The following is an 11,153-nucleotide window of genomic DNA, read 5'->3' as shown; positions in this document are numbered from 1 at the left end:
CCTTGTGGAGCGTCACTCGGGGCAGAGCTGAGGCGGCTTCATTTTCTAGGTGCTTCTGAGGCCCCGCGTTGTTGTGAACCAGTTTTAGAAGTCGGAAACTTCCACGTCCCCGCCCCCATTCTGAAATCCAGCCAGTCACCGCTTCCTTCTAACCCTCTCTCCCCGTCTCAAATCCCCTCTCAAATCCCTTCTCTCCTCCCCTGGCTACTGCTCTAGGTCAAGACCTCATTATCTGCGACCTCCTCATCCAAGAGCCTACCTGACGTCTCCCCTGGTGACAGGCAACTCAAACTCATATTCAGAAGTCTGGATTCCCTTTTCCCGAACCTGTTTCTCCGTCGGTAAAGGACACCCCAGGACCCTGGAAGCCCTTCTTGATTCTCCTTTCCTTCTGCAAGTCCTGGATGCTCTACCTCTAATGCACTGATTATTCCAGAAGGTGTCTGTCCCATTTTCTCCATCTCCAGTGCTAACATCCAGTCCCATCGTCTCTCCTGAAATTCCACAATGCCTCCTAACTGTTCACGTTGTGTTGACTCTTGGCCGCTTTAGTTTTATTCTCCTCAAGGCAGCTGGAGTGATGTTTGAAGAACAGATCATGTCTCATCCCTGCTTAAAACCTTCCAGGTCAATCTAATATGAAAATGGGCAAAGGACATGAACAGACATTTCACTGATGTCACAGATGGCAAACACATGAAAAGATGTTCAACATCATTAGCCATTAGGGTAAATAAAACCACAGTACGACATCACTACACACCTATCAGAATGGCTAAAATAAAAAAGTGATAACACCAAGTGCCGGTGAGGATGCAGAAAAACTGGATTTCTGGTATGTTACTGATGGGAATGTAAAATGGTACAGCCACTCCGTATGGCATGCGCTTACTTAAACGCACCAAGCTTTTCCCCACGTCAGGTCTCAGTTCAGATGTCACTTCCTCAGTGAGGCCTTCCCTAGCTACCCTGTCTAAAGTAGCCACCTCCATCACCTTTCCAATACTAGGTCACAGGGCACTTCTTACCATGTAAAATTATTTATTGTTAACTTGTTTATTACCTGTCCCCCTCTATACTCCCTCCACCCCAAACTGGAATCAAAGCTGTCTGAGAAAAATGCAGAACAGAATTTCAAATTCTTATGGACTCTAGACTTCCTGGAGCCGTGAAGGTTGGACGAACCACTGAAACTATTGCCCTGAGATAATCTTTAAACCTTAATCCAAAAATATCCCCTGAACTCTTCTTAAAACCGAACAGTAGTTTAGCTTAACTAGTAAAAAATGTCTGCCTTGAGCATTAAGTTCTTTTAAGAACCATCTATATGGGATCAGATTGACAATGGCACCTTGAAATATTAGATGGGAGCCTTAGGGGGCAGTGAATTTATGTTAATGGGAGAGGAACAACTCAGAAAAGGAGGGTGAAAATGGTTGCACAACTCAAAGAATGTAATCAATGTCACTAAACGGCATACGTAGAAACTGTTGAATTGGTTATAAACATATACCAATTTCTGTGTACATTCTCAACAGCAACAAACCCCCCTGAAATTAGGAATTTCGTCTTTCTTGTCCTTGCTGTTTCCATAGCACCTAGCACAGTGCCTGATACATAACCAACCAGTTGCCATCTACTTGATTCCAAATCACAGTGACCTCATGTTTGTCAGAGTAGAACTGTGCTCCATAGGGATTTCAGTGGTTGATTTTTCAGAAGTAGATTGCCAGGCCTTTCTTCCGAGGAGCCTCTGGGTGGACTCAAACCACCAGCCAGTGACTTCAAGGCTCTAAATAAACATTTGATGAATTAATGAATGGACACTTTCCCTACTGGTCTCCTGGCCTCCCTCCAATCCACCATCCTCATTGCAGCCAGGGGAAGCTTTGGAAAATGCAAATCTGACCAGGTCATGTCCTGGCTATGAATCCCCAATAGCTTCCTGTGACCCTCAGAATACAGTCCAGATTCCCTGTGTGTGTGGCAGAGTTTCTCGGGGAAGGGATGAAATGATGACTAGAAATAAAGTTCCAGTCAGTTTGGGAGAACAAGCTATCAGACTTGGATTGTATCCTTCAGGCCTTGGGAGCTGTTGAAGGCTGTTGAGCAGGGGAAGCACGTGACTAATATCAAGGAAGCTCTCTCCATGTGAAGGGTAGGTGGGAAGTGAAAGAGATGGGGGACAAGGAGCCCAGGATACAGGCTGTGGAAATAGCTCTGGTTGTGAAGGCAAGAGTCCAAAGAGAGGAGAGAATTGAATTCAAGAAATATTGAAATTGAAAAAATGAAATATAGAGACATGGACTAGCCTTGATGAGTGAGATTGCATGTGAGGGAAGAGAAAAGAAAGCTTTCTTTCATTCTTCCTAGCTTCCTTCCTTCCTTTATTCAATAAATATTTATTGAGCACGTACTAGATGCCAGTGAACAAGACAGTCAAAATCCCTGTTCTCGAAGGGTGAGCATTCAGGAGGCAGACGAGAAGACTAACAAATAAACAGGCATAACTTGAGACTGGGACAAGTACTAGGAAGGAAATAAAAGAGGGCATGAGAGCAAAAGTAACTGGGGGTCAGGGAAGGCCTCTCATGAGGGTGTGACATTTGAGCTGAGACCTGAGTGACAGGAGGAGTTAGCCAAACCAAGAGCCAGTGGAGAGATCGAGGAAGAACAGCAAGTGCAAAGACCACAAGGATAGAAGGCACTTGAGTTGGAGGATGGTGAGCCAGAAGGAGTGGTGAGGGCTGAGGTGGAAAATGTATGTAGGGGCAGCATCATTCAGACCTTCGTAGGCCATGGTTTGGAGGAAAGCCACAGAAATGTTTTAAGCAGGGAACCGACATGCTCTAGCAAGAAGGCTCTGACTGGGCACCTGTGGCAGGCAGCCAAGAAGCCAGTGAAGGGGATTACAGAGATTTTGTTGAAGGAAAGGCAGATGAGGGTCCTGCCACTGTACTCTCTCCATCCCCCAATGCCCCATTCTTCTCCTCTCAGCTGCCTCAACCCAGACAAAGGGAAGTGGGGGCCCTGCCACCTAAAGGGTCCCTTGGGGCTTGCCTGGGGCAAACAGGAAGCCACAGTCCAGTAAGACAGGCCTGGGAATCAGCAACTGAGAAAGCGTGTCTCCTGCGTTCCCGGACCCTTCCCCTGAGTGCCTGCAGCAGTGAAAGACACAGACACAGATACACACACACACACACACACACACACACACACACACACACACACATACACACATACACACACACACAGAGATTAAGAGAGAGACGAGAGACAGAGAAAAGAAAGGAGAACAAGATTTAGGAGTCAAGACTCCCGGGTTCTAGTGCTCACTGCACCACCAGCCCAGTGTGTGATCATGGGCAACACCCTGTGCTTCTCTGGGCTTCAATTTCCCCATTTCTAAATGACTTCCTTCCATAAATGAAGCAAGGGCTTCCTAAGGAGGAAATGGGAGAGAAGGGAATACTAATCGCCAGTCATTTCTAAGGACCGCTGCAGAAGAGCTACAAAGACTCCTGCCTGCTCCACACAGCTGCCAAGCCCCCTCCCAGCTTTATGTATGTTGACTGATTTCTCCACAGAACAATCTATGGGGTAGATTATCTCTTATTATCACCACCAATTTATGGATAAGGAAACTTGCCCATGGTTTTGAACCCAAGCCGTGTGGCTCAAGCCTGTGCTCTTAGCCATGCTACCTCTCTTTAACTGAGGGCCTACTAGGTACTGGGCACTAGGCTAAAAAAAGACTGTACATATTGTCCTGTTTAATCTTCATGGACAACCTTTTGATAGTACTATAATTATCCTCAGTTTACCGGGAAGGAAACTAAGGCTTAGAGTGATGAAGGAATTTTAAATTTAGCCAAGTGGTGGGAGTGGAGGATTCAAACTCAGGTCACCCAGACCCCAAAGTATGTGTGACAGAGCAGCTGTATGGAGGTGGAAGGAGGCTGAGAAATGTTCGTTCACTGATGAATGGGGTGTGTGTGAAGGGAAATAGATTTGAGCCTGGGGTTGAGAGGAGGGGGAAGAAGAAGGGAGACCCTAAGGCTAAATTCACTCATTCAACAATTACTTATTGGGCACCTACTTTGTGCTAAGCACTGTTAGGGCACTGGGCATGCAGCGGTGAGTAAGACAAAGTCTCTGCTGCAAGGGGCTTATGTTCTCATGGGAGAAACAGGAAGTGCACGAGTAGACACAAATAAGTTCATTTCACATGGTGGGAAGAGCCCAATGGAAATGAAACAGTGTTGCAGGGTCAGGAGGTGAGGTTTGTGGGTCTAGGGGGAGTGCTTGGGAAAGGGGGTCTGAGGCGTGACCACCCCTTCCTCCCTGGGGGACTGCCCGCCCGCCCTTACACACACCCACGGTTCAGTGCCCCCCAGGCCCCAGCCTGCCCCAGCATCCCCTGCGCCACCGGGAAGCTGGGTGCCCCGGGGAGTCTGGCCACCATGCCGCCCCCTCTCCTCCTCTTTGTCCTCCTCTTCCTTATTCCAGTAGGAGTCAGGCCACGGCAACAAGTGCTGGTTGAAGGTACGTCATACAGAGAGAAGGAGTGGGGACCGGAACCCCGGGTGCCCTTGGCCAAGTTACTTACTCTCTCTGGGCCTCCATTTTCTAACTTATAAAAATCAGGGGTGGGGTTGGAAGGACTCTGAGGGCTCATCGCACTCCCAGCTTGTGAGGTCCTTGGGTTTAGGACCCAGTGTGGAGAGAGAAGTGGGGCATGGGGCTTCTCTCTCTCTTTCTCTCCACAGAGGGAGACGATGCCACGCTGCCGTGTTTAAAGAACACCTCAGATGAGTCCCCTGTGCTCCTGGCCTGGTATCGGGGGTCCCAGCCAGTGCCACTCTTAGAGCTAAGCCTGGGGTTACCAGGCCTGGGCATCCAGGTGGGGCCCCGGGGCATCCTGCTGCTCATCTTCAACATCTCGGACCAGATGGGGGGCTTCTACCTATGCCAGCCAGGGCCCCCCTCCGAGCAGGACTGGCAGCCTGGCTGGACAGTCAGCGTGGAGGGCAGCGGTAAGGGCCAGGCTGGGCTGGGTGAGGGGGGCTGGGAGAGAAAAGGGAGGCCTGCTGTGAGTGCAGGAAGTCCACAGGCCAAAACTGAGTTGGAGGGAGGGCTGGGGACGGACAAGCAGGGAGCCAGTTCTAGATGGGTGGGACTCAGGTGACTTCAACCCTGAACTGCTCCACATCTGTCTGTCTCTCACTCTCTTCTCTTCCTCTTCTCGGTCTCCATTTCTCTGTCTCTCTCTTCACTCTCTCTGGGTTTTTGTCTCTGTTTGTCTCGCCTTTCTGCATCTCTGGATCTCTCTGTCTCTCCTGGATGTTGACAGCTTCTGGGTCTCTTCCCAGGGGAGATGTTCAGGTGGAATGCTTCAGACCTAGATGGCCTAGGCTGTGACCTGTGGAACATGTCCTCAAAGGGCCCCAGGCCCTCTTCTGGTTCCCCCACTAGCTCCCAGGCATACGTGTGGGCCAAACGTCACCTTAAGACCTGGGAGGCAGACCCTGTGTGTGTCCCACCTCGGGGCAGTCCAAACCAGAGCCTCAACCAAGGTAAGGTGACAGGAGCTGGGGAGATGCCAGGAAGTGGGGGTCCAGGGGCTGGGGGGGGCAGGGATTTGGAACTGGAGGGCTTGCAGAGGATGGGATTTCAAGGACTAGGCCTTCCTAGCTTTGGTTCTCCCTGCCTCAGACCTCACCGTGGCTCCTGGCTCTGAACTCTGGCTACACTGTGGGGTGTACCCAGCCACCGAGGCCAAAGGCCCCATCTCCTGGACCCATGTACACCCCAAGAAGCCTAACATTTCATTGCTGAGCCTTGACATGAAGGAGGATTCCCTAACCAGAGAGATGTGGGTGCGGAGGAGCCTCTTGGGAGGGAATGTTCTGTGGCTACCCCAGGTCACAGTTAAAGATGCCGACACCTATCGATGTCACCATGGCAACTTGACCATCGAGTTGGAGCTGAAAGTCACTGCCAGGCCAGGTAGAGAGTTTTGTTCAATTGTGGTGTATCTGTGTGGGGCTACAGGGAAGAAATGGGAGTTAGTCAACCTTGGACCCCCACCCTGAGGGCTAGTACCAGTCTCAACCTGAACCCCAACCTCTACACTGAACATTGACTCCAACTCTTTCCTCCTCCCTTGCTTCCGAGACACTACTTTTCTGGACCTTCTCCTTCCCATCAACTTTGCTAGGGTTTTCCTTCCTTCCCTACTCCTCATTCCTGTCTGCACATTCTCATCCCTGTCGACACTCTCTCATCCTGCCTATACACAGTTCTTGTTTGACCTCCTTTACTCCCATGGCTCCTTGGACCATCCATGCCTTGGTGACAAGATTCCAGGGTCCATACACCCATACCCAGTTGTTTCCTGGAATTGCCATTTGATGTTCCATGGACATCTCAAGCTCAACATAAACAAAATCAAACTCAAATCTTCCTTCCCGGGTATAGTCTTCTTGGTGGCCTGCTGTAAGTGAAGGGCACCATCACTTGTCCACTAGCCCAAGTCAGGAACCTGGGCATCGTTCCTTTTCCTCACCCCATCCATCAAACCGGTCACAATGTTTTGCTTATTGCATTTCCTTAATACAATCATACCACGCTACCCAAGCCACAGTTTTCAAACTCAGCCTCAACTTTCACTCCCAATGTGACCTGAGCAATATGCTGAATCCCAGCTCAAACCTTGTGAATTCAACTCTGCCCTTGACTTTGACCTTAACTGCAGCATGAAGCTAATCATCATGCTTCCCTTAAGCCTAACATTGCCTCTGACTATAGTCAAGGTTTGTTCATGGTTTGCTCAATAGATACTGCCAGGCTCTGGTCAGTCCCTGTCCTTCTGGGACATGGCTTCTCACAGGGACATCCCCTCAGAGCTCCTTGTAGCTTGGGACATCAAGGATCATTGTCTTGCCCCTGATCGCCAGACTTAAGGCCCTTTGAGATCTTGAGGCTGGGAAGTAAGATGCCAGCCCAGGGTCCTCATCTCATATTCCCCTTGCTCTAGCAGTATGGCGCTGGTTGATGAAGACTGGTGGCTGGAACGTCCCAGCTGTGACTATGATTTATATGCTCTTCTGCTTGGTTTCTCTGGTGGGCTTTCTTTATCTTCAGAGTGGTGAGTCATGTCCCCTAGCCAGTCTGCCCAAACCCTACCCCTGTCTGCCGCAGGATAAGCCCACACTGGCCAATCTGACAACTATCTTTCTCTCCTCCCATCCCTTCCGGCAAGAATCCCAGAATTCTGTCCCCTGACTCCTCCTCTAACCTCCCCAAACTTCCCAGCCCTTAGAATTTGAGCTCCCATCTCCTCCATTGACTCAAGTGATCTCCCCAGAACTCCCACCCCCATCTTGACCCTACCAAGAAGCCCCCAGAGGCATGGTGAGGGGGATTAGAGGGGGGGCATTTGCCCACAGGTGCAAGTCCAAGGGAGTGCCAGATGAGGACAGCCAGCGAACACCCCCCCACCCCCAACCATCGACAAGGCTGGTGGGTTGTGGGGAGGGCGCAAATTTAGAGATTACCCTCGCTACGCCTCTGGCAGCCCCTTGTCTGATAACTCCCCTCAACTCCCACCAGTCCTGATCCTGAGGAGGAAAAGAAAGCGAATGACTGACCCCACCAGGAGGTAATGCAGGAGTTCCCTCCTCCCTTTGACTTTATGCTTTGCCCTGGGTGTCATTCCTTCACCTCTGCCCGTTGAAATACTGCCCGACCTTCAAAGCCCATCTCTAAAGCTACCTGCTCTGTGAAGCCCCTTGAAGTGCTGGCAGCCTTTTCTGTAGGCTGTCCCAGCGCAACCAAAAAACTAAACCAAACCCACTGCCGTCGAGTCGACTCACGGTGACCCTACAGGACAGAACAGAACTGCCCCATACTGCCAAACTTGGGTTAGCAGCCGAGCTCTTAACCACTGAGCCACCGTCCCAGCACAGAGGAACTAATTACAAGCGGGCACGTTTTAACTTCTGAGGGCCTGGCCTAAATCTCGAATGTATCTCCTAGTCCCCTCCAGGCTTGGCCTCAGAGTGCAACTCCCCTTCCCCTGCCAGGTTCTTCAAAGTGACAGGAAACGGGGCCCAGAACCAGTACGGGAACGTGCTGTCCCTGCCCACGACCACCTCCGGCACCGGTAGGAGGCACTGCCTGGCTTCTGATCCAGCCAGGCCCTTCCAGCCTGTAGCTCCACCTTAGAGCTAGAGCCAGACCTTGTCCCTCACCCCTCGAATCCCCTGAGCTCCAAGCCTTCTCCCAGAGCTCGGAGCTCCGCCTTCAGAAGAGAGCCCGCCCAGGTTTGAGCCCCCGCCCCTAGAGCCAAGGCCTGCCTCCAGGACTCATAAGCCTGCCCCAGGTTTCAAAGCCTTAAGTCCAGTACCCGGAACCGAACCTCACCCTAGAACCTGAGGCCACGCCCCAAATTGAGATCCCGCTCCCGTGGCTCAAAGGCTTGTACCTGGCCTCAGAGTCCGTCCCCAGAGGCTAAAGCATCCTCTCCCCCTCCTCTGGAGCGCAGACCCTGGACCCTGACGGTCCGCATCTCGTCTGACCCTCCTCTTCCCTTTACAACGTCCCTCTCGCCAGGACGCGCCCTGCGGTGGGCTGCTGGCCTCGGGGGCGCCGCCTCGCCCTATGGAAGCCCGCAGAACGACTACCGGGAGGATGAAGCCTCGAGGACCCGGAGCCCACAGGGAGCTGGTGAGTAAGAAAAGGGGTCTTACTCACACGGGGGGAGTTGGAGCAGTCTGTGGCAGGAACAGTGGATCGGGGCCTGAAGGAGAGGGGCCGTAACTCGGTTCCCCTATCCCCTCGCTCCCAGACCTGAAAGAAGAGGAAGGGGAGGCCTATGAGGAGCCGGACAGTGAGGAGGTCTCTGAGTTCTATGAGAACGACGACGCCAACAACCTAGCGCAGGACCAACTCTCCCAGGGTAAGGCTGCCCTCTTGCTTCCCTGCACCTCCTCAGCGGCGGGCTGTGGACCCTCGCTGAACTCCCCTCCTTCTTCATCAGATGGCAGCGGCTATGAGAACCCTGAGGACGGGGACTTAGGTTCTGAGGACAGGACTTTGGGTCCTGAGGATGAGGACTCCTTCTCTAGCGGTAATTTGGGGACCTCACAGGGCCTCGGAGACTTGGGAAGACCCCCCGCGCCCCAGGGCCTTGGAGCCCCTAGCGGGCAGGAGTGGTCCCTGGACTTCTCTCTTTTTTTACATCAGCTGAATCTTATGAGAATGAGGATGAAGCGCTGGCCTCTCCAGTCCCCCGGGCAGTAGGTGTGTGTGAGGATGGTCACATTCTTGGGGGAGCGGGGACTGGAAGCCAGCAGGAATGGTGACTTTCGGCTTCCTTTCCTAGACTTCCTGAGTCCCCATGGGACTGCTTGGGACCCCAGCCGGGAGGCAACCTCTCTTGGTGAGAAATGCTTGGAACTGCCTACCTTGCCCAGCTGGGGCTGACCTGGCCTGTCAGCTGCAACCCCAAACACAACCTTGATGTTGACTCTGACCTCAGACCCAAGTCCAACCCTGATCTTAGATTTGATTTCTATGTCTAACCTCAACCCCAATCCTGACCCCCAGTATTTACCCAAACCCTAACCATGAACATCAACACTGATCCCAATCCAATTCCATCCCTGTCTTTGACCTCCACCTCATGCCATCTCAAATGCAGACCTCAGCTTTCACTCCCGCTCTCTTTACAACCTCCTCATGACTCTGATTTTGATCCCTTTCGATTCTGTTCTTGACCGTTTCCTTACGACTATGACCTTAATCTAACCCATACCTGACCCTTACCCTACAACTGACTAGGGCCCTGAACCTGATGCTAATCTTAATGACTCCTTTCTAGTACAGCACGGATCAAGACTCCCACCTTCATCCACCCCTCAAGTATCCCTCCTTACCTGAGGCTGCACTTTTCCTCTCCATGCCCCCACCCCGCATGGCTCCTGGGCCTCCAATTCTCCATTTCCTGCCCAAGCAGGGTCCCAGTCCTATGAAGATATGAGAGGGATCCTGTATGCAGCCCCCCAGCTCCGCTCCCTTCGGCCTCAGCCTGGTGCCAATCATGAGGAAGGTGGGTGCTTCTGCCGCTGCCCCTTGTGTGTCCTCTGGGGTTGTCTTCCCCTCCCAGACTACTGCCAGCCCTCCCTCTGTTTCATTCCTTCCTGGTCCTATCCAGATGCAGACTCCTATGAGAACATGGATAATCCTGATGGGCCAGAACCAGCATGGGGAGGAGGTGGCCACATGGGGACCTGGAGCACCAGGTGACCCCCTCCAGGTGAGCTGGGAACTGCCCTCTAAGGAAGGGAGAGAAGGAGGGAGATGAGCAGGGATAGAGGTAGGGTGCTGTCTCTCAGGGAGGGAGAGGTGAAGGGGCTCCTGGGGCCTGGTGGGTAGAGGGAGGGCTCCTGGACCCTACCCCGTCACCATTTCTTCTATATAGCTTGGGCCTCCTCAGGCCCGAGATCCACATCTGACTGAAATCTGGGAACCCCAAGGAGATGGTATCAACCTCTGGAGCGACGCTGCTCAGAATGTATGTGTGAGTGAGTGTGTGTGTGTGTGTGTGTGTGCGCGCGCGTGTGTGCGCTCAGGTGAAACTTCTGGCCCCCTTCCCTCTCCCCAAATAAACTTAGTGAGTTCTTCCAATCCTATGAAGTAGTGTGCCTGTGTGGGAGGGGAAGGAAAGGTGAGGGTGGGTGCATCCCCATCCCCTCTCAACTCCAGTGGATACAACCCATTTCCCCTCTCGACATCCTGGATACAACCCATTTCCCCCTCTTGCCCACCATCTACCAGATTCCTTAGCATCTGCCACGATCCTACCATCCAGTCATTCAAGCATTGTTCATTCAGCAGTTGTGTTCTGGGGATTTAGTGAAGAAGAAGCAATCCAGGAATTGACATTCTAGTTTGGAAACATCATCCATCATCACTGACATTTATTTAGGACCTTATTGAGCACCTACTGTATTCTAGAGGCCCTGGTGGTGCAGTGATTAAGCGTTCGGCTGCTAACCAAAATGTTGGCAGTTCAAATCCACCAGCCGCTCCTTGGAAACCCAATGAGGCAGTTCTACTCTGTCCTGTAGGGTCGCTATGAGTTGGAA

The 11,153-nt window shown here is 52.1% G+C and overlaps 1 protein-coding gene across 1 annotated transcript; it reads left to right on the top strand.

Annotated features, from left to right (window-relative positions):
- Nucleotides 1–4,463: 4,463 nt before the first annotated feature.
- On the top strand, nucleotides 4,464–10,542 carry CD19 (CD19 molecule). The gene is made up of 15 exons (XM_023740984.1): nucleotides 4,464–4,545; nucleotides 4,770–5,036; nucleotides 5,373–5,576; nucleotides 5,716–6,009; nucleotides 7,043–7,150; nucleotides 7,615–7,663; nucleotides 8,088–8,167; nucleotides 8,617–8,730; nucleotides 8,852–8,962; nucleotides 9,044–9,133; nucleotides 9,250–9,306; nucleotides 9,389–9,445; nucleotides 10,022–10,114; nucleotides 10,220–10,321; nucleotides 10,487–10,542. Exons 1-14 carry the CDS (start codon nucleotides 4,464–4,466, stop codon nucleotides 10,309–10,311), a joined length of 1,698 nt encoding a protein of 565 aa, XP_023596752.1. The 3' UTR covers nucleotides 10,312–10,321; nucleotides 10,487–10,542.
- The last annotated feature ends 611 nt before the right edge of the window (nucleotides 10,543–11,153 follow it).

This window comes from Trichechus manatus, unplaced genomic scaffold (genome assembly GCF_000243295.1).
Source record: "Trichechus manatus latirostris isolate Lorelei unplaced genomic scaffold, TriManLat1.0 scaffold00170, whole genome shotgun sequence".
Lineage (NCBI taxonomy): Eukaryota > Metazoa > Chordata > Mammalia > Sirenia > Trichechidae > Trichechus > Trichechus manatus.
Note: the sequence above shows the minus strand (reverse complement) of the source record. Positions and strands in the feature narration are given on the sequence as shown.